General features: G+C 46.9%; 4 protein-coding genes and 1 long non-coding RNA gene across 40 annotated transcripts in view; 3 read left to right on the top strand and 2 right to left on the bottom strand.

Moving 5' to 3' along the window:
• KMT2A (lysine methyltransferase 2A) overlaps positions 1-8,391 on the top strand; it is an 80,636-nt gene extending 72,245 nt beyond the window's left edge. For 5 of the 9 annotated variants that reach the window (XM_070490147.1, XM_070490150.1, XM_070490144.1 and 2 more), the window contains 5 exons: positions 1,131-1,305; positions 1,468-1,575; positions 2,008-2,091; positions 2,508-2,637; positions 3,480-8,391. In XM_070490147.1, the coding sequence (XP_070346248.1) occupies positions 1,131-1,305; positions 1,468-1,575; positions 2,008-2,091; positions 2,508-2,637; positions 3,480-3,755 (773 nt within the window). In that variant the 3' untranslated portion in view covers positions 3,756-8,391. Of the gene's footprint in view, positions 1-1,130; positions 1,310-1,467; positions 1,576-2,007; positions 2,092-2,507; positions 2,638-3,479 lie in introns of all 9 variants that reach the window. The other 4 variants (XM_070490149.1, XM_070490148.1, XM_070490146.1 and 1 more) reach the window with 1 other exon arrangement.
• Positions 1,163-13,082, bottom strand: LOC106840284 (uncharacterized). 2 transcript variants are annotated; one of them, XR_011495675.1, is made up of 4 exons: positions 12,943-13,082; positions 9,073-9,179; positions 6,860-7,009; positions 1,163-1,726 (listed from the first exon to the last, which is right to left on the bottom strand). It is a non-coding gene; the product is annotated as an uncharacterized lncRNA (long non-coding RNA). The 2 variants fall into 2 exon arrangements; XR_011495674.1 differs by lacking the exons at positions 1,163-1,726; positions 6,860-7,009 and adding an exon at positions 7,985-8,120.
• On the top strand, positions 9,084-12,945 carry TTC36 (tetratricopeptide repeat domain 36). The gene is made up of 3 exons (XM_014855610.3): positions 9,084-9,216; positions 10,239-10,427; positions 12,621-12,945. Exons 1-3 carry the CDS (start codon positions 9,099-9,101, stop codon positions 12,923-12,925), a joined length of 612 nt encoding a protein of 203 aa, XP_014711096.2. The 5' UTR covers positions 9,084-9,098; the 3' UTR covers positions 12,926-12,945.
• TMEM25 (transmembrane protein 25) overlaps positions 13,073-27,965 on the top strand; it is a 19,221-nt gene continuing 4,328 nt past the window's right edge. Inside the window, exons 1-9 of one of the 25 annotated variants that reach the window (XM_014855604.3) lie at positions 13,073-13,204; positions 13,736-13,829; positions 14,107-14,418; positions 14,872-15,162; positions 15,397-15,528; positions 15,853-15,883; positions 16,009-16,139; positions 16,276-16,365; positions 16,518-19,191. In XM_014855604.3, the coding sequence (XP_014711090.1) occupies positions 13,760-13,829; positions 14,107-14,418; positions 14,872-15,162; positions 15,397-15,528; positions 15,853-15,883; positions 16,009-16,139; positions 16,276-16,365; positions 16,518-16,591 (1,131 nt within the window). In that variant the 5' untranslated portion in view covers positions 13,073-13,204; positions 13,736-13,759 and the 3' untranslated portion in view covers positions 16,592-19,191. Of the gene's footprint in view, positions 13,556-13,637; positions 13,830-14,106; positions 14,419-14,871; positions 15,163-15,396; positions 15,529-15,852; positions 15,884-16,008; positions 16,140-16,275; positions 16,366-16,517; positions 19,192-27,965 lie in introns of those variants that run through there. The other 24 variants (XM_014855606.3, XM_014855602.3, XM_044751661.2 and 21 more) reach the window with 24 other exon arrangements.
• The window catches only part of IFT46 (intraflagellar transport 46), a 17,362-nt gene continuing 15,048 nt past the window's right edge, over positions 25,652-27,965 (bottom strand). For all 3 annotated transcript variants that reach the window (XM_014855613.3, XM_014855611.3, XM_070490198.1), the window contains 3 exons: positions 26,976-27,036; positions 26,603-26,688; positions 25,652-26,122 (listed from right to left, as the gene is read on the bottom strand). In XM_014855613.3, coding sequence (XP_014711099.1) covers positions 26,027-26,122; positions 26,603-26,688; positions 26,976-27,036 — 243 coding nt within the window. In that variant the 3' untranslated portion in view covers positions 25,652-26,026. The remainder of the gene's footprint in view (positions 26,123-26,602; positions 26,689-26,975; positions 27,037-27,965) is intronic.

The raw sequence follows: 27,965 nt of genomic DNA, 5'->3' as shown, positions 1-27,965 counted from the left end.
ACATAGAAGAATTTTTAAATATGGAAAAGCAAACAACTACAATAACCAAATTAAAAGGTAGACAGGGTCCTGCCTCCCAGAAGTAACTGTTGTTAACATTTAAACATGGACGTCCCTCCAGAGATAGCATGTGGTCCCCAAATTACACCAAGGTTATGTGTCTAAACATGCTTCATAACACAAATTGTCTCTTGGAATTGTATGTGACCCTAACACAGTTATGCTTACGAAATGCATATCTTGTCCACAAGAGGTACCTTTATTGTTTTGGTGTCTATTAGTGATGTCAGAACTGGTATTTGTAAATGAAATATACTGTTTACTTAATAAAAATATAAAGACCATTAGCTATTTGCTAGTGTCTAAAAGAAGTATGGCAGTTGTTACTATGCCCCGTCCCCTTAATGAAAGAAACCCATCATTTTAGAAAGCCTTTCACCATCTATGCCGGCAGACTTACATAAATGTTGTTTTTACAAAATAGAAATAAGAAATGCTCATTAATGGCATGAGACTGAGTAAAACAAAGCAGCTAATAAGGGTATTACTCCATACTTTCACAATAATAACACAAAAGAAAGTTGTGTGTTAGAGGTTTACTAAAATTCCTTTTAAATTTCAGTGAGGTACCTGTGAGAGAGAATATGAGCTTATAGAACCCAGGTACTCCATTACCTATAAACAAAAATGGGATCCTAGTTGGAGTATACAGTCCAAGGTTCAAATGTTGTCCCACTAGCAATGTGACCTTGGGTGTGGCATTTAAATTCTCTGAACCTAGGCTTACTTACCTTAAGATGAAGCTCGTAATTCCTGCCTCGTGTGGTTATTATGACCGTGACATGAAATAAGGCATGTAACCTATCTGTGTACATACAGAACATAGAAAATAGTCCATAGTTTGATGGCTTGCTTTTTCATTTAATCTGTTGTGAACACTTTCCATATTGATAGATCTGTATCTGCATCATTTTGATGGCTATCTATTGCTAATTTCTGTCCAGTCTTCAATATAACTCACCCTGGAGCAGCCTCTGGCAGAGTTATTCTCTGGCACAGATGTTTCTTTAATCCGGTGCTGTTTCCTGTGGGCTGCACTCCTCACCGCCCAGATACCTTTGATCCTACAGGTGTTAACGGTTTGAGGATGCTGGGGATTCTCCACGATGCAGTTGTGTTCCTGATTGAGCAGCTGTCTGGTGCCAAGCACTGTAGGAATTACAAATTCCGTTTCCACAAACCAGAGGAGGCCAATGAACCCCCGCTGAACCCTCACGGCTCAGCCAGGGCTGAAGTCCACCTTAGGCAAGTTCCATTCTTTTCCATAAGCGGTTTGGTATCCTGATTTTATTATCTAATGATAAAACTATTTTCCCACGTAACCTTTGAGATTTCCAATGTTAATCCTATCCTTCGCTGCTTCTGTTAAAGCATTTCTCTAAATATATTCTAATCTTTTGGCTCCAGGAAGTCAGCATTTGACATGTTTAACTTCCTGGCTTCTAAACATCGGCAGCCTCCTGAATACAACCCCAACGATGAGGAAGAGGAGGAGGTCCAGCTCAAGTCTGCTCGGTACGTCTTGAGTGGAGAAGGGTCCTTAGGGAGACTCTTTTCTCCCCGCTACTCCAGCTGTTCGGGCCACTGTGTAGTTTTGCTGGGATCAGAATTTCCTGGATAACATTTAAGAAGACCGAAATATAGTTTGTGTTGAAGTAGCAGTAGTCTGCTGGCAAAGAGAGAGGAACATGTTATAGAGGAGAAATTCAAATAACTGTAAGATGTATATTTTATTTTCTTTAATCATAATATACTCTGTACCACCACAGTTATCATGGTCAGAAAGTACTATATATATTAAAATAGGCCTAATTTTATAAAGCACTTATTATGCTTGGCATTGAACAAAGAGAGTAGTGTAGTCATATTCTCTAGGAACCTTTGATCCAAGACTCAAAACATTATTTTGTGAAGAGACTTCATTAATATTATGCCTTGTCTCTTTAGGAGGGCAACTAGTATGGATCTGCCAATGCCCATGCGTTTCCGGCACTTAAAAAAGACTTCTAAGGAGGCAGTCGGTGTCTACAGGTATGGCTAAAATTCTAGAAATAATTATAGAAAACTAATGAAGTTTTGCAAAATCAAATAGATCAAATGCTGGAGTGAGCTCCCTCGTTCAGTAAGTGAGGTTTTTATAGGTATTATTAATTGAACCTGATGTCCTAGGATCTTGTAACTCCTCATTTTGAATAAGGAATTTAACACGATAAGCATTAAAATATTGCTGCTTTTGGTGGGCTGTAGAATGGAGAAATCTTTAATCCTTGGCCATTTGTTAGAACAATTAATATGCTCATATCAGGTGGGTCCAGATTCTTTTTTTTTCCCCCAAGTGTCTTGTCCTCCTGGGGACTAACAGACCAGGAGATTTTATTCATGTATTCACACAGTTAACCTTATTTTCAAAATTTGTGGCTGATCTCTTTTCCATCTTTATATCCTAGGTCTCCCATCCATGGCCGGGGTCTTTTTTGTAAGAGAAACATTGATGCAGGTGAGATGGTGATCGAGTATGCTGGCAATGTCATCCGTTCCATCCAGACTGACAAGCGAGAAAAGTATTATGACAGCAAGGTGAGGCTCACGCTTTCACTCTCCTAGTTTTTTTGTTGTTGTAGAAAGGAGCCCTCAACTACAAGTATGATCTCTAGTTCAAAAAAGAAATAGTGTCAGCCATAAAAAAGACAAAATCCTGCCTTTTTTGACAACATGGATGGACCTTGAGGGTATTATGTTAAGCTAAATAAGCCAGGCAGAAAGACAAACACCATATGATTTCACTCATGTGAAAGATAAACATAAGGATAAGGAACACAGACTAGTGGTTAACAGAGGGGAAGGGGGTTGGGGGAGGGTGAAAGGAGTAAGGGGGCGCATATATATGGTGACAGATAAAAACTAGACTATTGGTGTTGAACACGATGCAGTCTATACAGAAACTGATATATAATAATGTACACCTGAAATTTACAGTGTCATAAGCCAATATGACCCCAATAAAATAATTTTTTAAAAGGAAATAGTGTATTTTATCAATTCAAAGATACTTTTTTTCTTTTACATTTTAACATCTCTGAAATTTGTGGTGGGCCCAGTAAAAGTTCAGTATCTGCTCTAAGGATTAGTACACAAGGCTACTCTTTGAAGGTTTGTCTGAGTGGACCCCAGGATCAAAAGCATGTAACAACATAATTTTTAGGTTTCTCTTGTGAAGACATTAAGAAACCTCTAGTCTAGTGCCTATAATCTAGGAATTCATCATGGAAGCATCTTGAAAGATGGAAGAAATGTAGAAATTTTCCTAGCAGAAACTTTGTTCATCAGTAGCTATGTCACCTCAGAAAAAGGCTGGGAAATGTTCCCAAACCTGAGCTCTAATAAATAACGAGTTCTTCTCCTTTCTCCTTCTCATATAGGGCATTGGTTGCTACATGTTCCGAATTGATGACTCCGAGGTGGTGGACGCCACCATGCATGGAAACGCTGCACGCTTCATCAATCACTCATGTGAGCCTAACTGCTACTCTCGGGTCATCAATATTGATGGGCAGAAGCACATTGTCATCTTTGCCATGCGCAAGATCTACCGAGGGGAAGAACTCACTTATGACTATAAGTTCCCCATTGAGGATGCCAGCAACAAGCTACCCTGCAACTGTGGCGCCAAGAAATGCCGGAAGTTCCTAAACTAAAGCTGCTCTTCTCCCCCAGTGTTGGCGTACTAGGACCCAGGGCCATCCAAAGCAATGTTGAAGGCCTTTGCCAGCAGCTAGGAGTTCCAGGATTGAGTGGGCACAGTTGAGGGGCCTCCGTGATGGCTGAGCTCCCGTATGTCCCATCTTCACATATACATGTGATCATAGTCCTGGAGGGAGAGATGAGGTCTCGAAGAAAACATCCCTGATGGGCTTTCTACTGGGGCCCTTCTGATTGTATGCCATTAAAAAGTGGGAAATGGGGTCCCTAGCAGACTTGCCTGGAAGGAGCCTATAGAGGGTTAGTTACGTTGGGAGATTGGGCCTGAGCATCTCCTCAGAGAGAAGTTGCCATCCTTGCCTTGGCCCTTTCCCAGGCACTAAAAGCGAGGGGTCAGGCAAAGCCCCAAACATAGGGTTGGTTGGATACCTGAGAGTTGGCCAGCCGGGCCCAGCGTGTAGCCGTCTGTTGAACAAACAGAGAAGGTCTGGTGGTTTTCCCTACTATCCTCCCCCTTGAGAGTTCACTTCTGGTTGGGAGACAGGATTCTTAGCACCTTTGGTGTCAAAAGGTTGTCTTGGGGTTGTGCCAATTAATTACCAAACATTGAGCCTGTGGGCTTTAAGTGGGAGTGTTATCCCCAGGAGCCTTATCTCAGCCAGTAACCTTTCTTGACAATAGGAGCGGCTTCCCTCTCATTCCTTCTCTTCACTCCACTCTCTTCCTTTCCCCCCTCTTCATCCCACTGCTTTCCCATTCTTTCTGGGTGGTAGGGGAGAGTCACTCCCTGCTCAAGGACACTCCCTGTTGGGCACAGTCTGTGCCCTGAGCCTGTAAGCACTGCCAGTGGGGAAGTGGACAGGAGCCAGTGGCCATGACCAGACAGAATTTGGAGAAGTTTTCATAGAGCTCCACTGAGAGTTTTAAAGAAATATATGTAGCATGATTTTTTAGAAGAGGAAAAAGATTATTTAAATAGGATTTGAATCATGCAACAACCAGAGTATCACAACCAGGATGACCCTGGGCCCCATTCTTAGGACATGCTAACTTTATTTTCCCCTTGTTAAGACATAGGAAGACTGAATTTTTAAATGGTCAGTGTCCAGTTGAAGGCAGAACACTAATCAGACTTCAAGGCCCAAAACTTGGGGACTAGACCACCGAGTATTGAGGGAACTCTGCCACCTGCGCAAAATCCATGGATGAAGTAAATTAAATGACACTACTGCCCTGATTACTCCTTAGGATGTGGTCAAAACAGCATCAAATGTTTCTTCTCTTCCTTTCCCCAAGACAGTGTCCTGAACCTGTTAAATTAAGTCATTGGATTTTACTCTGTTCTGTTTACAGTTTACTATTTAAGGTTTTATAAATGTAAATATATTTTGTATATTTTTCTATGAGAAGCACTTCATAGGGAGAAGCACTTATGACAAGGCTATTTTTTAAACCGCGGTATTATCCTAATTTAAAAGAAGATCGGTTTTTAATAATTTTTTATTTTCATAGGATGAAGTTAGAGAAAATATTCAGCTGTACACACAAAGTCTGGTTTTTCCTGCCCAACTTCCCCCTGGAAGGTGTACTTTTTGTTGTTTAACGTGTAGCTTGTTTGTGCCCTGTTGACATAAACGTTTCCTGGGTTTGCTCTTTGACAATAAATGGAAAAGGAAGGTCACCCAGCTCCATTGGGCCACTCCCCTCCTTCTCATATTGAAGCTCCTCAAAGGCCGTGGTAGTATCTGACACAGCAGTTCTCCTCTTCTTTCTGCGCTGTCTCTCTCCTTTCTGGCACTTGCTCGGAGTGGTAAGAGGTGGTAAGCTATGTTTCCCTCATCTTTCCTACTTCAGAGTTAGCAACCAAGTTGAATGGCAACCCGACATTTTCCATCACCATCTGCCTCATCGGTCACCTAGCTCCCTTTCCCTCTGCCCACCAAGTCCTCATACCTGCAAAGAACCCATGGATCCCCCTGTGCCCTCTTTTGGGGCAGCTCGTTGAAACTGAAGCACAGTCTGACCACTCACGATAAAGCAGATTTTTCTCTGCCTCTGTTAGCCGCAAGGTTTCAGAGCACTGTAGTCCAGTAGAGGGCAGGGCACCCTTTTCTCGCCACAAGCCCATTCCTCTGGAAGTCTAGCAAAGCAATATGACTCAGTCCAGCGCCCTCTGCCCCGGGACTCACGGCTCTGCTGTGCCTTCCATCCTGGGCTCCCTGTTCTTCCATGACCTTAAGAACTTTGTCTGGTGGCTTTGCTGGAACAGTTTTCACTGTCATGCAGGGAGCCCAGCACTGTGGCCAGGATGGCAGTGACTTCCTTGTCATCATGGAGAAGTGCCAGCAGGGGACTGGGGAAAAGCACTCTACCCAGACCTCACCTCCCTTCCTCCTTTTGCCCATGAACAAGATACAGTGGCCCTAGGGGTTCCACTAGTGTCTGGTTTCCTTTATTATTGCACTGTGTGAGGTTTTTTTGTAAATCCTTTTATTCCTTTTTTTTTAAAAAAAGAAAAAAACCTTAAGCTGCATTTGTTACTGAAATGATTAATGCACTGATGGGTCATGAATTCACCTTGAGAAGGACCCAAAGGCCAGTCAGGGGGTGGGGGAAACTCAGCTAAATAGACCTAGTTACTGCCCTGCTAGGCCATGCTGTACTGTGAGCCCCCTCCTCATTCTCTTCCTACCAACCCCCAACCCTGAGGCCAGGGGAGGAGCCCACATCTTTCCTGCCCCTGCCAGCCGCAGATGGTTTGCCTTGCCTTTCCACTCCCTAACTGTCACCCACAGAAATGAGTAATTCCTCTTCTAGCTCAGCCTTGAGTCCATTGCCAAAATTCAGCATACCTGCCAGCAACTTGGGGAATAAGCTACGGTTTCCCTACAAGAGGGAAAGAAGGTGAAAAACAGCATAGCTATCTCCCAGACACCTCGGAGTTTGTTTTCAAAGTGACCAAGGGAATCTCCGCACAAAAGTGCAGACTGAGGAACTGTGGTGGGTCATTCCCAAGAATCCCCCAAGGGGCGTCCCCAATCCCTAAGGAATAACAGCTGCAAACCTGGTCAGTTCTCAGTGAGAGAGCCAGCTCACTTACAGCTTTGCTGCTAGAACCTGTTGTGGCTGCATTTCCTGGTGGCCAGTGACAACTGTGTAACCAGAAGAGCTGCATGGCGCTGACCCTTTGGCCGGAACTTGGTCCCTTGGCTCCCTCTGTTACCGTCCGCCACCTCCAACACAGCCCCTCCTGTTTTTAGACCAATAACGAGAATTAAGGGGGAAGCCCTGGCAGCTATATATGTTTTCAACCAGACTCCTTTGCCGGGATCCAGTCCACCACCCCGCTTGCCTCTGTCAAACCTCCCGGCCAACGCAGTGAAGCACCATGCAGCTCCCTTGATATAAAAAAATACAACAACAAAAAAAAACAAAAAAAAATCTTTTAATGAATGTATCTTTCTAAAGGACTGACGTTCAATCAAATATCTAAAAATACTAAAGGTCAAAACCTTGTCAGATGTTAACTTGTAAGTTTGATTTGAGATTTTTTAAAATAGAAATCAAGTTTGGTTTTTTTGGTTTTTTTTTTTTAAAAGGAAAAGCGGGTCATTGCAAAGGGCTGGGTGTAATTTTATGTTTCATTTCCTTCATTTTAAAGCAATACAAGGTTATTGAGCAGATGGTTTTGTGCCGAATCATGAATACCAGTCAAGTCTCACACTCTGAAAACTTGCAACTTTTTTGTTTTGGTTTTCAAATAAATATAAATATGATATATATAGGAACTAATATAGTAATGCACCATGTAACAAAGCCTAGTTCAGTCCATGGCTTTTAATTCTCTTAACACTATAGATAAGGATTGTGTTACAGTTGCTAGTAGTGGCAGGAAAATGTCAGTCTGGCGCTCCTCTGATCCCCCGAAATGGGGGGAACCCAAACCATAAAGGGATGGTGAAACAGTCCATCCTGAGGGTCAGAGGAAAATGCAGAAATGGTGTCACCTGGATTTTTTTCTGCCCATGAATGTTGCCAGTCAGTACCTGTACTCCTTGTTTCTCTATTTTTGGTTATGAATGTTGGGGTTACCACCTGCATTTAGGGGAAAATTGTGTTCTGTGCTTTCCTGGTATCTTGTTCCGAGGTACTCTAGTTCTGTCTTTCAACCAAGAAAATAGACTTGTGGTGTTTCTTTTATTGAACTTTTAACAATCTCTTTAGTAAATACAGGTAGTTGAATAATTGTTTCAAAAGCTCAACAGATGACAAGCTTCTTTTCTAGAAATAAGACATTTCTTGACAACTTTATCATGTATAACAGATCTTTTGGGTTTTTTTCCTTGTGTTCTTCCAAGCTTCTGGTTAGAGAAAAAGAGAAAAAAAAAAAAAAAAGGAAAAAATGTGTCTAAAGTCCATCAGTGTTAACTCCCTGTGACAGGGATGAAGGAAAATACTTTAATAGTTCAAAAATAATAATGCTGAAAGCTCTCTACGAAAGACTGAATGTAAAAGTAAAAAGTGTACATAGTTGTAAAAAAAAAAGGAGTTTTTAAACATGTTTATTTTCTATGCACTTTTTTTTATTTAAGTGATAGTTTAATTAATAAACATGTCAAGTTTATTGCTGCACATGGTCGAGCTTTCTTTTGACTTTGGCTGGGGTGGAGAAATGGGGGAGGGGAGCTGCCTGAGACCTGAGGACAAAGTGCCTTCCCCAGTCCTTTCTTTTAAAGTGGAATCATGAAGTCATTCCTCACCGCCTGCCTTCAGGCCCCACTCCACACTGGCTCTCTTAACTGTATCATCCCCAAAACGGTCGATGCCTTACTCATCAGTGATGTATGTTCAGGCCCAAAGTAACTCTGGATATGAGGAAGGGGTCAAGAGGAAAAAGGAATAGTTCCTTTACCTCCTACATACCCTCCTCCTTTATCCATGGGCTGTCAAGCAGTGGCTTCAAAGCACTTTCTCCCAGTCTATCAATATAATAAAATGAAAGCATTTCAGGGAGAACCTGGACAGCACCCTCTCTTTGCTCCACTCCACCTTAAGGCTGAAACTGGATTTATTTACTGTTTCTCCTAGGCCTGGGGTGGGGGTGGGGAGGCGGTTGAGATATTTGTAAATGTTCTGCCAAGCCAAGGTCCCTAACCCCAGGCCAAAGGGGGTTGAGTTTACACTACAGCCAAAGAATGGAAGACGCTCCTCCTCAGGGGGGATGGTCCTCAAACAGAACCTCCTCCCTCTTGATCTGCTGGCTGTGAGGCCCAGCCTCCACCATTTTCTCCCTCTTCTTTCATCTTGAGTCACCTTTTCAGATTTTAGAGTTGAGCACCATGGGGACTCCAAAAGATCAGGCAGTGTTGCAGGCCATCTTCAACCCTGACACCCCATTTGGAGACGTTATTGGGTTGGACCTAGGAGAGGAAGCGGACAAGGAAGAAGCAGACGAAGGTGAGTATTTGATCTTGGAAGTACAGCCCTCCACGTTGGCTGGCTGGTCTGCTGGCCTCCCTGGGGTGGCAGAGGGAGGTGGTCTTACAAGGCCCCTTGTTCCATGACCCTTGGATGATGACTGAGATTGGAATCAGAGAGGTTGGCTGATCCTTAGCGCAGTGATGAGGGTTTGGCAAGAGTCACTCTGTCAAGAGGAGAAAACCAGGCTTTGTGTACCTCACCACTTAATTCACCCCATGATCCAAGCCTAACTGGGTTTAGGGAGGGGGGGATGTTAAACTCTTACATCTTTGTTGTAACAGAGTCTATCACCCCACACAGAATGGAGGACAGAAACAGGGCAGGGGGTGGCTCAGTTGAATGGTTCCAACTTAAGCATGCCCAACCTAAGCAAGCATTCAGTGTCACACACCATTACAAGCCAAGTACTGAGCTAATTCTTCTACAGAGTGAGCACCCTCATTGGCTTTTCCATCGGTCCCTAATGGGGACTGGTGTCCCCATCAGGAGTTTTTGATGCCCTTTGTTTCTAAAGGAGTGAGATCTAAAAGCCTTACTGAAATTTCAGGCTAAAAAGCTGAGGGATGTGTCGGAAGTGATTTTCACGACCTGGCTATGTCACAATGGCCTTCATGTGGGAGGCAATGTAGTAGAATAAAATGAGGCAGGCTAAGGAGCCAGAAAGACCTGGGTTCAAATCCAAGCTGTGCAATTTATGGGCTGTGTGACCTGAGCAAGTCATTTAGCCACAGGCTAAGGAGTTTGGGCTTCATTCTCTTGGCAATGGAGAGCCAACCAAGGACCCCTCCCAGGTCTCTTTGAAACTTAGGCAGTGTTAGCTCTCAGCCTTGGTGACCTCAGCTCCCCCTGCCCCAAACACTGCATCTGACTCCTGCTGTGCTGCACACCCCAGCCTAGTCAGCTCTGGATCAGGTCCCAGGTTTCTGAAGCCTGAGGTGGCTTTTGCCTCTTGCTCCCAACTGCACGCCTGTCCCCTCCCGGCTCCCTCCCTGGCACAGATGGAGTTTTCCCTCGAGCACAGCTGGAGCAGTCCAAGGCCCTGGAGCTGCAGGGGGTGAAGGCAGCAGAGGCCGGCGACCTCAAGACAGCCCTGGAGAGGTTTGGCCAAGCCATCAACCTACTGCCTCAGAGGGCCTCAGCCTACAACAACCGAGCGCAGGCCCTGCGACTCCAGGGAGACGTGGCAGGTGAGAGGGGACGCCCTGGAACCTCTGCAGAAAGCCCTGGAGTGCACACACCAGTGATGAAGTGGTCGCGGGGCTGGGGCATGGGGTCTGGGGGAGTCACTAAACTCCTCTGGAACCTATGTTCTTACCTATACGAGATATATGATGGGCCCTGATAATCTCTTGGGGCTACTGTGAAAGTTACAAGAGAATGCATTCCATTTATTTCCCTAACAAACATTTAATGAGAGCCTACTATTGTAGCAGTGGGCTAGATGCTGAGGACACAAAGAGAAAAGATACACTACTTATAGCAATTACTAAATTACTATGTGCCGGGCACTAAGCCCTTTACCTGTAAGACGTAGTAACTCATTTAGTCCTCGCAACACCCTAGCAGGTATGTACTGTTGTCTCCATTTACAGATGAAGAACTGAAGCACGGGGGTTAAGTAATTTGCTACTCTCACACAGCTGAGCAGTGGCCAGCTGGGATATGAACCAGGTGGCAGGGCTCCAGAGTGTGTGCTCTTATCCCCCACATAATACACCTCAAAAACCTCACAGTCAAGGGAGTAGGACAGACACATAATTATGATACCAGCATAACGAGTTTGAAAGATTTCAGCATGGGATCTGTTCCTGAGGGGTGAATTTTGAAGAATGAGTAGGAGTTAGCTGGATGGAGGGAAGTGGGAGAAGGCACAGCCTGGAGAGGTCCAGAAGGCATGAACAGGTAGGGAGAACTTCAGATCTGCAGGGTAGCTGGAACAGGGAGTGGCGGAAGGATGGTAAAGAGGGGCCAGATGGTGAAGAACAGGGAACCTTAGGCTGAGATCGGACTGTGTCTTGTAAACATGGGGAATCACCAAAGGGTTTTAACTGGAGAGTGACTGGATCAAACCTGCTGCATTCAGGTTACTCCGGCTGGAGTGGGCACCACGGGAAAGAGAAGGTCATGCTGCGAACCTGAGAGCAGGCTGATGTGAAGGCGTAACCACAGAAGCCTAGTCGGGCACTACTACACTGCTAGGACTCGTAGTGGTGGAGGTGCTGCTGAGGCCAGGAATGCCAGGCCCAGGAGGTTGGCCTCCATTCTGGGAACAGTGTGGAGCCCCTGGAAGCCCTTTCCAGGCTTGTCTGCCACCTGGCTCTGTCAGGGCAGTGCGGGAAAGGTCGCTAGGGACAGCCTGTAGAACAAAGCCCCAGAGAGGGTCAGAGGTGACTCCGCCTGGAGGAGGCTGTCGATCCCTCTGGACCAGCTCCCTCTGAGGGAAACAAGGAATGCTATGATCAGAGGGCTTCTCAACCGTCTGGGTGGGATGGGGAGCACAGCCCCTGCTGGGTTCCAGGGACCAAAACACAAAACAACAAGACAGGGAAGATCAGCTTTGCTCTAGGATGATGCTGGAGCTCTCCAAGCACCCTGACAGCTCTTTAGAGAACATGAGTGAATCGAAGCAGAGCCCAGAAGAAATACAGCTCGGTGGACCCTAGAGTAGATACCAGTTGGCTCCCTGAGCACGAGTTCCGAGTTCTGATGAAATCCAATTACTTTATGAGGATAATAAAAATAAAAACGGTGCAAGCCAGTTCTGGCTCCAAAACCTCCTTCAAGGAAAAGCAGATACAAAATAATGAAGATCATGGAGATAAAGAATGAAGAAAGGCAGTCAGTCAAGAAAACAGATGAGACAGAAGATATTCTAAAGCACATAATGGAAAAGAGGAGAGAAAAGCCTTCAAAAGGAAAAGAAAGAGAAATGGATTTTATTGTATTCGTAAGAAATGGTAGTCCATTTATAATCTTTTCGACTCTAGGATTCATAGTCACCTGGCGCATGGCAGATGCTTAATAACGTATGCGCGGAATAAACTGCCTGATACGTGCCGGGCAAGGGCCAGACTCGTGAACATTGTGACCATTCGAAATCCTCCCAGCAACCTTCATGTTTTGGTGTATCAGATGATGGAAAATAATGAGACATGGCAAGATACTGGACTTCAGTCCCAGGTCTGCCACTAAACTGGCTGCGCAACCCAGGGCAAGTCTTGCCAACTCTTCTAGGCTTCATCTGTATAATGGGAATAACAATACCTACCCTACTTGGGATCAAGTGCAGGCGGGGTTCAAATGGCCAAGCCCCAGAGCCTCAAATCTGACCCCGGATTAGTGCTCCTCGAGGCTCTGACCCCGGCCCACCCATCCCGCAGGTGCCCTGGAAGACCTGGAGCGCGCCCTGGAGCTGAGCCGAGGCCGGGGCCGCGCCGCCCGCCAGAGTTTCGTGCAGCGCGGGCTCTTGGCGCGGCTGCAGGGCCGGAACGACGACGCCCGCAGGGACTTCGAGCAGGCGGCGCTGCTGGGCAGCCCCTTCGCGCGGCGCCAGCTGGTGCTGCTCAACCCCTACGCCGCGCTGTGCAACCGCATGCTGGCCGACATGATGGGGCAGCTGCGCCGCCCCGGCCCCGGCGCTGCGCCGGCCCGCGGGCGAGGGGAGGGGTGGGCCGCGCCCCAATAAAGCCGCCTGGCTCTCACCGACTCCCGCCTGTGTCTGCGTCCGGAACCGTCCCCGCAGGTGGAGGGCACTCAGGTGTCGCCTGCGTGGGAGGCCGTCTGCGCCCGTCAGGGCGGCTGGGGGACGGGGAGGGAGCGGCGCCCACCTGCCCTGGGGGCGGGGCCTGCCGGCCGTGATCGGGCATTGATTGGCCCTGCCTGGTGCGGCCCTGGCGCCTGCGGCGGACTGCGGCGCTCATCAGGCCTGAGCAGTTGCTCCGGCGGCGCTCAGGGAGGGAGCCAGGTGAGCCGCCTGGAAGGCGGGAGCGGGGCGGGGCTGCTGCGTGACCCCCGCCTCCAGGATCCGCCTCTGCCTGAACATCCAGAAGGGTGGCAAAGGGGGAGGTGTAGGGCGAGAGATGCATTGGGGAATGGGGCAGGAGAGAGAGAAGTCTGGAGAAGGACGGTCCCTTTGGAGGAGGGGCACGTGTACCCCAGTGTGTGTGTGTGTGTGTGTGTGTGTGTGTGCGTGCGTGCGTGCGCGCGCGCGCCTGGTGCGGGCTGCACGGTTGCTCGTCGTTTCTTTGTATGTGAGAGTGTATGCTTGTTCGTACCCTGGAGTCAGCGCTCAGTTCTGCGCCCGCAGGGTGTACAGGTACGAGCTGGGTGGGCTTGGCTGTTTGCGTCCTTGCCTTCGCCACTGTGGGTCAGTGTACATTATGTGTTTCCGTGCATAGTTTCTTTTTTGTTTCTGGAGAGTAAATTCCGGGAGGAATTACTAAGCTTGCCTATTCCCACCTGGCTAACATCGAGGCCGGCCACCTTCTCTCGGCAGCCTGGGGCCCACGTCAGGGCCACCATGGTGCTGCCTCCAGGCCCGGCTACGCTCCCGCACACACTGCTGCTCCTACCAGCTCTTCTGAGCTCAGGTACACCCCTGTTCATCCCTTGGCCATACATTTCTGGGTCACGTTCCCCGTTCCCCCCTCCTTGCCTGCACCTTCCTTTTGGCTACCCCCTTCAGGCCCCAGGCAGTAGAGCTGAGTTCCCCTCGCTCGCCTACCCAAGGTCTTGCCAGTCCCTGCTGAGAGAACCCAGGTGCTCCCTCTTTTGGCCTGCTGCCCCTCTGTAACTGGACCTCGTCCTGGTCACAGAGCACTACCAACCCATCCCCAGACGTCCCCAGAATCCTCTGCTGTGTTCCAGGTTGGGGGGAGTTGGAGCCACAAATCGATGGTCAGACCTGGGCTGAGCGGGCACTTCGGGAGAATGAACGCCACGCCTTCACCTGCCGCGTGGCAGGAGGGCCTGGCACCCCCAAGTTGGCCTGGTACCTGGATGGACAGCTGCAGGAGGCCAGCACTTCCAGACTGCTGAGTGTGGGCGGGGAGGCCTTCTCTGGAGGCACCAGCACCTTCACTGTCACTGCCCAGCGGGCCCAGCATGAGCTCAACTGCTCCCTGCAGGACCCAGGCAGTGGCCGGTCAGCCAACGCCTCCGTCATCCTCAATGTGCAATGTGAGTGCCTCTGCGGTAGGCAGGGAGAGAGGTTCTCTGCCAGGAGACCCCCGGCAGCCACTAGGCAGGTGGTCCCGTAGGACATTTAACAAACACTTAAGCCCTTTGCAAATATTAACTCACTTTATCCTCACAGTAATCCTATGAGGTAATTAGTATTGTTATTCCCATTTTACAAACAAGAAAACTCAGGCTCAGAGAGGTTAAGCAATCTGCTTAAGGTCATCCAGCTGGTAAGTAGCAGAGCTAGGATTCAAATCCAGATTTTCTGGCTCTAGTGTTTATACTCTTAATTACTACGAAATGCTGCCACTCTGGCAGACCCAGCCATCCTGTTTCCCAGTGCCCCCTTAAGGAGAGGTCCAGGTCCCTGGCTCCCTTCTGGGTTTGGGAAGAAGGGGCAAGGAGTTTGAAGGGCTGTAGGAGAGCATACTGGCCTCTGCTTTGTACCAGTTAAGCCGGAGATTGCCCAGGTCGGGGCCAAGTACCAGGAAGCTCAGGGCCCGGGCCTCCTGGTTGTCCTTTTTGCCCTGGTTCGTGCCAACCCACCTGCCAATGTGACCTGGATCGACCAGGATGGGCCGGTGACTGTCAACACCTCCGACTTCCTGGTGCTGGATGCCCAGAGCTACCCCTGGCTCACCAACCACACCGTGCAGCTGCAGCTCCGCAGCCTGGCGCACAACCTCTCTGTGGTAGCCACCAACGACGTGGGTGTCACCAGTGCCTCGCTCCCGGCCCCAGGTGAGCACTGCCAGCAACGGCCCAGCAAAGCGTCCGGTGGGTGTGGGATCTCAGTACAGAAATGGCAGACTTGGTGCCCTCGGGCGAGTCTTGTGAATGAACTGTCCCCAGCCACCTTCCTAGTCAGTCAGGAATGAACTGACCACCTTGAGCAAGGAGGTCAGAGTCGTACCTGTGGCATCTCCTGATTGGGGGTCCTGCCCACTTGGAACCTAACCAGAGGACGACCTACAGGGCTCCTGGCCACCCGGGTGGAAGTGCCACTGCTGGGCATCGTTGTGGCTGGAGGGCTTGCCCTGGGCACCCTGGTGGGGTTCAGCACCTTGGTGGCCTGCCTGGTCTGCAGGAAAGAGAAGAAGATCAAAGGTAGGCCAAAACAGTTGGGGGCAAAGGGTGGGGGACAGTGGAGATGAGGTTGGGGTGAGCAGCAAGGGCAGTGGGCGCAGCTGGGCAGAACAAGTGGTCTCTGACAAGTGGCAGAACAGGTCTTCCCAGGAATGGCCATGGGTAAGACCACATGCATCCCACATAGCAGGGCCGGGCGCTGGGCACCCAGTCTCTGGTCCCAGAGCCAGGGCTGGGCATTTGAGAGACCCCTGGCCTGAGGGTCCTGGGTCTGAAGGGGCACAGGGGCAGAGCCCAGAGTGGGTGGGTACACTGAAACCAGTGATGTGGTTTCCTTCTCCTCAGGCTCCTCCCGGCGCCCATCTCTGGTCTCTAGGTAACTCTTCTGGGGCTGGGTGGATGGGCTGAACTGAGATGCAGCATGGAGAGAGTTGGCAACCTGGGGTTTCTAGTCGTTCTGGAATGGGCCCCAAAGCAAGAATCTGTGCCTGCTGGAGCCAGGGCGTATCCCAGGCTTTGTCCGCCCTGTAGTGACTCCAACAACCTGAAACTCAACAATGTGCGCCTGCCGCGGGAGAACATGTCCCTCCCATCCAACCTTCAGCTCAACGACCTCACTCCGGAGTCCAGAGGTACATCCAGGCCCTCTGTTTGCCCCTGCTTTATCTTCAGAGGTGCTTCTGAGAAAGAGAGACCCTGGTACTTAGGAAGGGAAGGGCCCCATGAGGCCTGCTTCTCATCCGGGGCATCACCCCCTTTGTCACCCAGCAGGGAAACCCGCAGACCGCCAGATGGCTCAGAACAACAGCCGGCCAGAGCTTGTGGACTCGGAGCCTGGTGGTCTCCTCACCAGCCGAGGTACTGGCAAAGGGGCCTGCTGCCCTCCTCCTATGCTCCCCAACCCTTTCTCTTATGCCAAAGGCCTCTGAGTCCCCAAAGGGTGGAGGGGGGTCTCCCAACTTCCAAGGAATGAAGGTTACGGAGACTTCTGGGCATCTTTGACCCTGCAGGTTTCATCCGTCTCCCAATGCTGGGCTACATCTATCGAGTGTCCAGTGTGAGCAGTGATGAGATCTGGCTCTGAGCTGAGGGCGAGACCGAGGTGTCCTCTTGGCGCCTGGGCCCCTCTTCTTTCTCCTGCGAGACACCCCCTGCCTGGCCACATTGCCAACGTGAAGAGGTCATGCCACTGCCCTCCTGGCTGGGGTGTCCTCTGTGTCATCCACATGATGTGTTTCACTGGGATCTGACCCTCAGGGGCACAGGTATCCTTGGCAAGGCTGCCAGCTGCATCAGAGCCCCTTGTTCTCAGGTCAGGGGCCTGCATGTGATGCCTATGCCCAGGCTGATGGAGCTCTTTGGCCAGGTGTGTCCAGAGGTCATCCAGCATCTAACTGTGGCATGGCCTTGTTGGCTCGGACGCACTCTCTGCCCCACACCAGTACTCTCTGCACCTTGTACAGCAGGCATGGGGGCATGCCTTGGGGGACAGGGAGGGACCAGCACGTCTTGGATTTCCTCCCCATGCTATGCTGCTTCGTTCCCTCAGGGAAGATTTAGGACCCCGCTAGCTGTATAAAACCAAACTGCCCTTTGCACAGGAACCAACCCCTGACCCAGGGGCATTGGCCAAGCACAGACTAGTCCCTTTTGCTGCATACCTTTCTGCCCTTTTTTGTGCCCTCTACCCTGCCTCTTCTTGGGCATCATAAGTTACACTTTGGACCTTCTCTGCTTCTTCACCTGGCACTAGACTTTTCCATTGGCCTGGCCCCTGGTGGTGCCGGTGCCTGTGTTAGCACAACTCAGGAGGAAAAGAGGGAGGTGAGAAGTCTGGTGGTATCCGGGACAGCATGTAGCTATGCATCATTTTCTTACAGTGTTAGCACTTTAAGCACATCCCCTGGGGAGGGGGTGAGTGAGGGCCCCAGGGCCCGCTCTGTGGCTTCCCCAAGTCTGACCTTCCAGATTCACTGTGAGTGCCCTGAGCCCTCAGGGTTGACGGGTTCCCTCTCAACTTGTCTCCCCTGCCATGGATTGCCAGCCCTGACCAGTCCCTGACTGCCCATCTGCAGGAAGCCACTCTTCCCGTCCCACCCTCTGTTCTTTAGGGCATGGTCATAGTGGCACATAGTTTGACAGGGCCAGAAGCTTTAGGGGGACACAGAGAAAGAGGGGGACCACATACCCCTAAACAACCTAAGAACTCTGAAAAGCAATGTGGACATGATTGCAAGTTAATGTAGTGCAGGGTATATTTTTCCCTTGTTGATATCTTGCTTTGTAATTTTTATTACGTTACTGCCTAGGACAGTGCAGAACACACAATAAACTCAGTAAACCTGACAGTGAAGATTACATGTCTGTTTCGCTTCACTTTTTAAAAGAAATCTTTAGATCACGCAGAAGAGAAAATATAGCAAACACTTGTGTACCCATCACTCAACTCTGTTGAATCTTACCATTTTACCTTATTTGCTTCAGATCTTTTATTTTTAAAAATGAATAATGTTTCTTTAATTACACTCTTCCCCGTGGCAGGGATGGCATTTTCTATTTCGGGAGTCCCAGGGGAGGGATCATAGCTGTACCCAGCTCCTGAGGCTCACTTGGCCGATACCTCTTGGCAGACACTCTCCGTCTCAGGACTGGCTAAGCCACGCTGAGCCCCGTGCCCTGACCGGGGAGGCTCAGGCTAGGCTGTGAGTTTCCAAAAAAATTTTTCTAGCGGATCATGAGAGAAAAAAGGAATAGAAATGGGATGAGTTTTTTGAGGGCACATTTATATTTTACTTTTTTAAGCAACAAATGAGCTTGGCTTGCATAGCTCTGGGTTTTTCCACCACAGCCTTTCTTCAGCTCTCTCGTTCAGTGTTTTCCTCCACGGGGGTGGCTCAGGCTGCCCCTGCCTCCTGAGGGAAACTTGGTTATGGCCTCTCTTGATTTTGCATGTAAGCTCTTTCGTGGCTTCAGAACTTAGGAGCCGTGTGCCTCGCTGTCAATTCTTTTGACTCTCTTGTCCACTGTGCCCTTTGGGAGATCCTAGAGCCCCTTCCTGATGATTCTTTGGCAAGGCTACAAGCCCTGCACTCCTCTCAGCTGACTCAAGGTCTTACTTTAGGGGAAAGGTTTCCTCTTCCTGGCAAATCTCCCATCCTTGCAAGTGTTTGCTAAGGGGTTGACCTTCAAACGACTGTCCCAATTCTCCATACATGTCCTTTAGATCAGAGACTCCTGGTTCCTTTGTTGAGTCACAGACCCCCTGGAGCATGTGATGAAATTAAAGCCTTCCAAGAAAATACAGGTTAAGAAACCCCTGCTTGTTATGCAAATCAAGGCTCATCAAATTATAGCATGGATGAACCTTGAAAACTTTATGCTAAATGAAAGGAGCTAAATCCAAGAGACCGCATATGTGACTTCGCTTCTGTGAAATGTCCCGAATAGGCAAATCTACAGAGAGTAGGTTAGTGGTTGCCAGTGACTGGGGGGAGGGAAGAATGGGGAGTGACTGATAATGAATATGAGGTTTCTGTCTGGGTGATGAAAATGTTCTAGAATTAGTGGTGACCAATGCACAACTTTATGAACAGACCAAAACCCACTGTTTGTGGAATTGTACACTTTACAAGGGTGAAATATGAATTATATCTCAATAAAGCTCTAGTTTAAAAAATCATCAAATGGTAATTTGATTTGTACATTTCACTATATATAAATTTTCCCTGACAACCATAAGTAAATGTTGAACTCCAGTTAATTTTATGTATGCTCAAGTGTTTAGGGGTGAAGTGCATTGATGTCTGCAACTTGTGAGATGTATCAAAAAACAAGAAGGATTGATGATAGAGGAATGGATATGTGATAAAACAAATTTAACAAAATGTTAATTGTAGAATCTAGGTGGTGGGTATATAGCGTTCACTATATAATTCTTCCAAAATTATTTTATTTATTTATTTATTTTTTGGAGGAAGATTAGCCCTGAGCTAACGTCTGCTGCCACTCCTCCTCTTTTTGCTGAGGAAGCCTGGCCCTGAGCTAACATCCGAGCCCATCTTCCTCTACTTTATATGTGGGACGCCTGCCACAGCATGGCTTGCCAAGCGGTGCCATGTCCGCACCTGGGATCCGAACCGGCCAACCCCTGGCTGCTGAAGCAGAACGTGTGAACTTAACCGCTGTGCCGGCCCCCAAAATTATTTTATTTAACAATTGTCGTAATAGAATATTGGGAGGGAATCCCTGATCTAGTTCCTTCTCTGATATTTCTGAAATCTTTTTGATCTTTCTAAGGATCATGGGATTTTTAATCATTACTAGTGTCCCTTACATGACAGTTCTTTTTCCTAGGAAAGAATACCAATTTTTAATATATTCCAGTCACCTAACATTTAATCTTTACCCTCCAATAAATATTGGAGGCAGGTTGCTTGTTACCTGAGCTTGAACGTACGGCTGTCCAACATTTGGGTAGGCACAGCTCCGGATGCAGTTTCCCACCTGGACCATGCAATACTGAATTCCTCCAGACACAATAGACTGTTTAATGAGCACTTGTAAAAATTAATGTGCAACTTTTTTCATTGCTAGTGGGAATGTAAAACGGCACAGCCCCTGTGAAAGACAGTCTGCAGTTCCTCAAAAAGTAAAACATAGAATTACCATGTAATCCAGCAATTGCGCTTCTGGGTTTATTCCCAAAAGAAGTGAGAGCAGGGGCTCAACCAGCTGTCTGTACACCAATAGTAATAGCAGCATTATTTGCAATAGCCAAAAGGTGGAAACAACCCAAATGTCCATAAACAGATGAACGGATAAAGAAAATTGCGTGTAAAATACACACAATGAAATATTCCTTTAAAAAGGAAGGAAATTCTGGCACCAGCTCTGCTGCAGTGGCCCAGGGTTTCACAGGTTCAGATTCTGGATGCAGACATGGCACTACTCATCAGGCCGCGCTGAGGCGGCATCCCACATGCCACAACTGGAAAGACCCACAACTAAGAATATACAACTATGTACCAGGGGACTTTGGGGAGAAAAAGGGAAAAAATAATAAAGAAAAATTAAAGAAGAAGGAAGGAAATTCTGACACATGCTACAACATGGATGAACCTTAAAAGCATTATGCTAAATGAAATAAACCAGATACAAAAGAATAAATTTTTTATGATTGCACTTATGTGTTACCTAGAATAGGCAAATTCATGGAAACAGAAAATAGAAGTTCCTGGGGGCCTGGGGAGAGCTGGAGCGGGGGTTACTGTTTAATGGGTACAGAGTTTCAATTTGGGATGATGCAAAAGTTCTGAGGCTGGATAGTAGTGATGGTTGCACAACAATGTGTGATGGTGCACAACAATGTGAATGTACTTAAAGGCATTGAATTATACACTTAAAACTGGTAAATTTTCATGTAAAATATACATGATTTTTTATTTGGATTTTTAAATTTTGATTACTGATTCAATCTCATTGCTAGTTATAGGGATTTCAAATTTTCCACTACTTTAAGTCTTGGTAGATTTTGTGTTTCTAGGAATTTGTCCATTTCATCTAGGTTATTTAATTTGTTGGCATACAAGTGTTCACAGTACTCTCTAATCCTTTTTATTTCTGTAGAATTGGTGGTAATGTCCTCACTTTCATTTCTGATTTTCATTATTTGATTCTTTTCTCTTTTTTTCTTAGACAATTTGGCTAAAGGCTTTTCAATTTTGCTAATCTTTTCAAAGAACCAACTTTTTATTTTGTTGATTTTCTCTATTTTTTTTTCTATTTTTTTCTATTTTCTATTTCATTTATCTCTGTTCTAATCTTTATCATTTCCTTCCTTTGGTTAGCTTTGGGTTCAGCTTGTTCTTTTTCTAGTTCCTCAGGTTGTAAAGTTAGATTGTTTACTTGAGATCTTGCTTCTTTTTTAATGTAAGCATTTACAGCTATAAATTTCCCTCTGAGCATCAGCTTGCTGCATCCCATAAGTTTTGGTATGCTGTGTTTTCATTTTATCTCCAAATATCTGCTAATTTCCCTTGTGATTTCTTCTGTGACCCATTAGTTAAGAGTGTATTGTTTAACTTCCACACGTTTATGGATGTTTCAGTTTTCCTTCTGGTATTGATTTCTAGCTTCATTCTGTTGTGGTCTGAGAAAATACTTTGTATGATATCTTTTTAAATCTATTGAGACTTAATTTGTGACCTCATGTATGTTCTATCGTGGAGGATGCCCTATGTGCACTTGAGACGAGTATGAATGCTGTTGTGGTTGGACAGAGTGTTCTGTTCATGTCTGTTAGATCTAGTTGGTTTATTGTGCTGTTCAAGTCCTCGATTTCCTTACTTATCTTCTGTCTGGTTGTTCTGTCCATTGTTGAGAGTGGGGTATTGAAGTGTCCAGCTTTTATTCTAGAACTGTTTTTCCCTTCAATTCTGTCAACGTTCTGTATTCTGAGGGTCTGTTATTCAGTGTGTAAATGTTTATAATCATTCTATCTTCTTGCTGTATTGTGTGTTCTTTTTGTAATTCTCCTATTCTTATTTCATGGATGTGGAATCTTCTCATTGCTCTCTAACAGCGGTTCTCAAATTTATCTGCATATTGAAATAATCTGAGGAGCTTAAAAACATATGGATTCCTGTATCCTACCTTCAGAGATTGTGATTTAGTTAGCCTGGTGTATTGTTTAGGAGAGAAAACTTTTCTTTAAAAGGTCTCCAGGTGATTCTAACGTGCAACCGAGCTTTAGAACTCCTGCTCTATGAATACCATAGTTAAAAAATTGTTTTCTTATCTTGCCTGCTTTGTTTCTTTAATTTCCTTTGTTCTGTTGGTTTTAGTCTCTATTTTTCCGGCTTTCTTCAAATATCTGATGACCTCTGTACATTCATATTTAAGAATGAGAGTTGCAGACATGCCTGCACACACACACACACACACACACACACACACACACACACACACACACGAATGAGATACCAGACAGCTGACCGGAAGCCGATGGGTAGGCAGGGACCTGTCCATTTGCTTAAAGCCTCCCTGTCAGCATCTGTAGGGCTTTTCTCTCTGGCTGTGCGTCTCCCCGGAGCAGACTCTTCCAATGTTCTGCTTGGAAGATAGAAGCCTGGAAGGCGGCTGAAGCTCTCATTGCTCATTCCTCTATTTTATCCTCTTACTTTAAGTATGGCCCCTTATTCCTGTCCTCATAATTGCTTGGTATGCTCATGTCCAAAGCTTCCTTGGTTCAAAAGTGACAGTCTTCTGCTGGGGTAAGGAGGTGGGCAGCACAGATGGCGAAGGTTCTGGGGATCTAATCTTTGTACCAACCTTCAACCAATCCTCCTGTTTTCAGCTTCACCCTGCACACCTGCCATCAGAAGGCTCTGACACTTTCAATCGCTGATCCTCTCCAGGGTTCTGCAGTGTCAGACGACTTACTTTTTATCGGTTTCTCTGTCCCTCTCTTCCACAGGCAGTCAGATTTCAGGTTTTCTTCCCCTCCCCCGACTAAATCAGTTACTTGTCCATCTTCCACAACTGTGTTGCTATTTAGTCTACTGTCACTTTCTTTTCTGTTACCTGTCTTTGCTGGTTTCTATCTTTTCTCTTTTTAATCCTATACTGTCATTTTAGTAAGGTTAAAGGAGGCAATGAAGACGTAAATACTTGCATTCCATTTTGTCTGTCTGGAAGTGCTGAGAGCCTAGGATCAGCGGAGGTGAGGGACACTTCAAGCAAGGAAAAAACCCGCATAAAGGTTTAGTTAGAAGAGGGAACTCAGGAGTCACGCGTGGAGCATGGCAAGCAGATTGGCTTTGCAGTTCGCCTTGGGGACTTAGGGAAAAGGAGGATCTCGGGGTAGCAAGAGAGCAGCCAAACGGAAAGTCTAAAGGCCAAGTTGAAAATTTATACTTAGTAACATAATTATTATAGCTTACATTTTGTGGCACTTAATCTTTTCACAAATTTTTACCCACAGGACAAGACTAAGAGTTAAGTTAGTGCTTATTGTAACTGTTTCACAGCTACATTAACTAAGGCAATCTGATTTAGTTAATCTGGTTTTGCCCAGGGCCACAGAGCAAGTAGCCAAAAGGGAGTAACTACAGATTGTTGAAGAGGAGAGAGGAGCCCATGATGAAAACAGTATCTGAAGGTGATCACGGGAGAGTGATGGTGGATGTGCTGGAGTAGGGAGATAAGCTTAAAAGGCCCACGCGTGAACCAGTAACTGACGCAGGAAGTACAGCTGATCCTCATTATTTGTAGATGCCGCCTTTGTGAATTCACGTACTTGCTATAATTTATTTGTAATTCCCAAATCAATATTTGCAGTGTTTCTACGATCATTTGCAGACATGCTCAAAACAGTGAAAAACGTGAGTCGCGCGATGCCTGTCTTCCAGCTGAAGCTGAATGAGGCATCGTTCTGCCTTCTGGCTTCAGCCTTCATGCTTTAAACAAGTGTCCTTTTCACGGTCTATTTAGTGCCACATCCTTTGCTTGTTGGTGGTGATTTTGCTGTTTAAAATGGCCCAATTGTAGTGCTGAAGTGCCGTCTAGGATTCCTGAGTGTAGTAAGTCTGCGATGTGCCCCATGGAGAAAGCGTGTTAGATAAGCTTCCTACGGCATGATTTCTAGTGCTGGTGGCTGTGAGTTCAATGAATCCTGGTTGCCTGACGAGAATGTTATGACCAGGGGCACAAAGGAGCCCAACCTTGTATTTTCCCTAGGAGCAATGGTTGAGCTAGGAGTATTTTCCCTAGGAGTATCCGCTCACTCAGTGTTTGTGGTGACATGATAGAACGTAACTACTATGTATGACATGAATCAACTGTGTTTATTAGTGTTCAGTCTCAGCTCTAGTCAAAGAAGGCAATCTGATGGTTCCCTGAAAACCTAATGGCGTATTTGAGTTCCTATCACATTTTGCCTCACTCTTTCCCCTGAGTTAAATGTTAGCACTATGGTATCCATTTGAGAGCAGAGCCACCCAATATGGTGTCAAAGCAAGGCCCGAGCCCAAATGTTCCTGCTCCTCAAATTCAAGCACGATGTGAACATCATGGTTGGGTTGAGTCTGTAAGAAACAGTTCCCCTCCTGTGCATGTGTTGTGTGTATACTGGGCTGACGCTGTAGCATTTTAATGCAATCTCCCCCTCCAAGCAATTCTTGCCCTACTTTCCCCCATATCACTAGCTGGCTCCATTATCCATTCAGTTGCTCAAGCCAAAAAACCTGGGCATCATCCTTGACTTCTTCCATCCCCCACGTCCAGTCGATCACCAAGTTCTGTTGGTTCTACCTCTCTCCTGGTTATTTACCTGTTGTCTCTCAGCCCCACACCCTCCCTTCTATACTTTCCTTCATACTGCTGGACTTTCCAGATTCCCTTGCCAGCTGTTAATTTTTGCCAATTTTTGCCAGTGGGAGGCACTGGCAGGATTTGAGAAGGTGGGAGAAAGGAAGCAGCAGGCATTGCTCACAGCTGCTGCAGTAACGGGGTGAGGGTCTGCGGACTTCAGCAGTGCCTGAGGGTGGCACCTCCTCAGCCCTTCAAGACCACAGCAGCACCTCTTCTGCTTCCAGCACCCACAGTGGATACCAGCCCTTTAACCTTCATTCCTTCACATGCTCCATTCTCCTTTTTGCACCTTCAGCCCTTCCAACATTTTCGTAACGAATTTCCCATATTTAACACCCTGTGTTAGAAATAACTAGCATGGTTTCTGACCTCCTGACTGGAGCTTGGCTGATAAAACCTCCAAAATATTTCCTGAATCTTTCCCTCTCTACTACCACCACCACTACCTCCCTAATCCAAGGCACACTCCCCTCTCACCTGATTCCCGCCACAGCTAGGCTCCCTGAGACCACACCCAGACAGGTCTGGAGCTAGACAGGCAAGGAGCCTGTGAGGCGGGCCGCATTAACTGGGGAGAGACCCCTAGAGAAATTAAGTTCCAGGAGAAAAATGATTCCCCTCTACTGCCAGCCTTGAAGGACTGGGGTTTGACTTTATTTCACAAAGTTGTTTTGCTTAAACTGCTACTCACTTAATGCCTATTACAAGGCCAAGTTCCTTGTCTCTGCCTTATGCTCAGTCTGCCTTTCCTCTTTCATATTATAAAACAGCAGGATAACCTGAAAGATAGAGCATTTTATTTGTAAAATCTTTGCCAACTAACTTTAAGAATGAAAGAAAATAATTCCGTCACTATCTCAAAAAGAACATCCTTTAAGCTTTCCTCCCAACTCGAGCATCCTGGGATCCTGGAAATTCCAATTCTTCTAACTCAAAACCCCATAGCAGTGGAGATGCGTAATCCCCCTGGGAAGAAAATCTGAGGCAGAAGCCATTTAGCGAACATGTGGGGTGCTTTCTGACAGCGCGGTAGGACTGTCCGAGACAAGCTGTGACACTGGCGAGGACACCAGGTGGCTGACAACAACCTCTCCTTAGCTGGGGTAGAGGAGCCAGCTCATCCTTGAAACAGAAGGACCTGGGAGGTGTCTCAGCTGAAGGCTAATGTCTCTGCGTCTCCAGCTTGGGAGGTGGCGTTGGATGGAGGAGTGAACGCTTTCTTGCCTTCAGCGAGAGCTTTAAAATGCTGTGAGGAAAGAGGAGAGGAAACATGGAGTATTTGGGATATGCTGGTAGCTACATTTTAGCAGGAATTAACCTCTTTACAACACTTTAAGCTCCAATTTTCTCCCAACACTACTTCCAAAATAATTCCTTGGTGTTGTCTTGGAAAAACAGCTAGAAGTTTGTCCCACCTCCTTAAAAAATGAACCCCTTCTTTCCTTCCTTCCTGCTTCATTCATTAGGCCACTTGGTTCTCCTGTACGAACAAGTGTCCTCTGTAGATCCTTACTTAGCCTCGTCTAAGGCCCACATCTCTTACTTCCCCTTCCTTTAGAAGCCCACTGCTGCCTGCCTTGCTGCTCTCCTCATTATGGGGAAGGGTAACGGTAACTCCAGCAGAGACCTCCTCCACTGTCACAGGACACGATCACAGCAGACTCAGGACAGTGGACACTGCAGTGAGCCTCATTACAGCTTAAGTCAGTCTCTCAGGCTAGCTCACCTGTGAGTTCTTGAATTCCGAGTAGAGGGAGAAGAGTAGGTGGAGGGACTGAATCCGGCTCTTGTAGATGGGGATGTCTAGGATGGCTGAAATCAAGAACTCCCATGAGCAGAACCAAACAAAACGGAATTATGGGACATTTCTGTTCAGGATAGCCAATCCCCTCCCAGATGGGATGTGTTGCTATGACTTTGTGGCGGTTAAACACCCAGCAGGTAGACACATAAGCCCAAATACCACACTTAAGTGCTGCCAAATAACACAGTGAAGGCTATAACTCAAGATGCTATCTTCGCAGAGTAAACAAGCCTTTTCCAAAGCCCACAATGTGTTTACCCAGAAACAGGAACATGGAAGGGACAGAAGAGCTCACCACAGATCATGTCAATGTACTCTGCCAGACTGCAGTCAATCTCTGCCGTGGGCAGGCTCACCTAGGAGGAGCACGGGATGGACCCAAGTCAAAAGGCTGAACTTTCAGTGGTCCAGCACCATTCTCTCTCTGAAGGAAAAGAGCTCCTAGCTTAAGGCGTGTTACGGGCTGAACTGTGTTCCTCCAAAATTCCTTTTGGAAGTCCTAACCCCTAGTACCTCAGAACGTGACTTGTATTTGGAGATACAGTTTTAAAAGAGATACTTAAGTTAACATGAGGTCATCAGGGTGAACCCTAATCGGGTATGACTGGTATCCTTATAAGAGGAGGAAATCAGGACACAGACACATACGGAGGGAAGACCATATGAAGACACAGGGACAAGATGGCCAAGGAGAAAGGGCTTGGATGAAATTAACTCTGCTGACAACTTGATCTCAGGCTTCCAGTCTCCAGAACTGTGAGAAATACATGTCTGTTGTCTGAGCCACTCAGTCTGTGGTACTTTGTTATGGAAGCCCGAGCAAACAATACAACATGCTTTTTTTAATTCTGATCAGTAAAATGGAATTGATCATACTCATTAACCACAAAAGTAGCAGATGCTGTAACGGGACCAAAAGATTTTTTAAGTAAAATATACTGCTATGCTGTCTTCCTGTGTATTTTTGTGAAGAAGAAACTGGTCCCAGGTTATGGCCAAGTATTTATAGTTACTTGGTGTTATGATGTTTAATGGTCCTAGGACACCAAAGGAGCAGAAAAAATGGACATGACATCTCAGGTGACAGGCTCTGGATCTAAACAAGTCATACTGTAAATTTAAAAACCATTGGCTTCTTAAAAAAATTTTGTTCTCTTTTTACAAAAATCAGAATGTATATAGTTTTGTAATTTTTTTTTCACAAGTCATTGTGGGGCCGGCCCCATGGCCAAGTGGTTCAGTTCGCAGGCTCCACTTAGGCAGCCCAGGGTTTTGCCGGTTCAGA

The sequence above is a fragment of the Equus asinus genome, chromosome 20, assembly GCF_041296235.1.
Source record: "Equus asinus isolate D_3611 breed Donkey chromosome 20, EquAss-T2T_v2, whole genome shotgun sequence".
NCBI lineage: Eukaryota > Metazoa > Chordata > Mammalia > Perissodactyla > Equidae > Equus > Equus asinus.
The sequence above is the reverse complement of the archived record's forward strand: the minus strand, read 5'-3'. Positions and strand labels throughout refer to the sequence as shown.

Bases quoted from the DNA above. Each gene is read 5' to 3' on its own strand.
- TTC36 (XM_014855610.3), top strand. From the start codon at position 9,099: ATGGGGACTCCAAAAGATCAGGCAGTGTTGCAGGCCATCTTCAACCCT. The intron at 9,217-10,238 runs GTGAGTATTTGA...TCCCTGGCACAG, and splicing joins CAAGGAAGAAGCAGACGAAG to ATGGAGTTTTCCCTCGAGCA. The intron at 10,428-12,620 runs GTGAGAGGGGAC...CCCATCCCGCAG, and splicing joins ACTCCAGGGAGACGTGGCAG to GTGCCCTGGAAGACCTGGAG.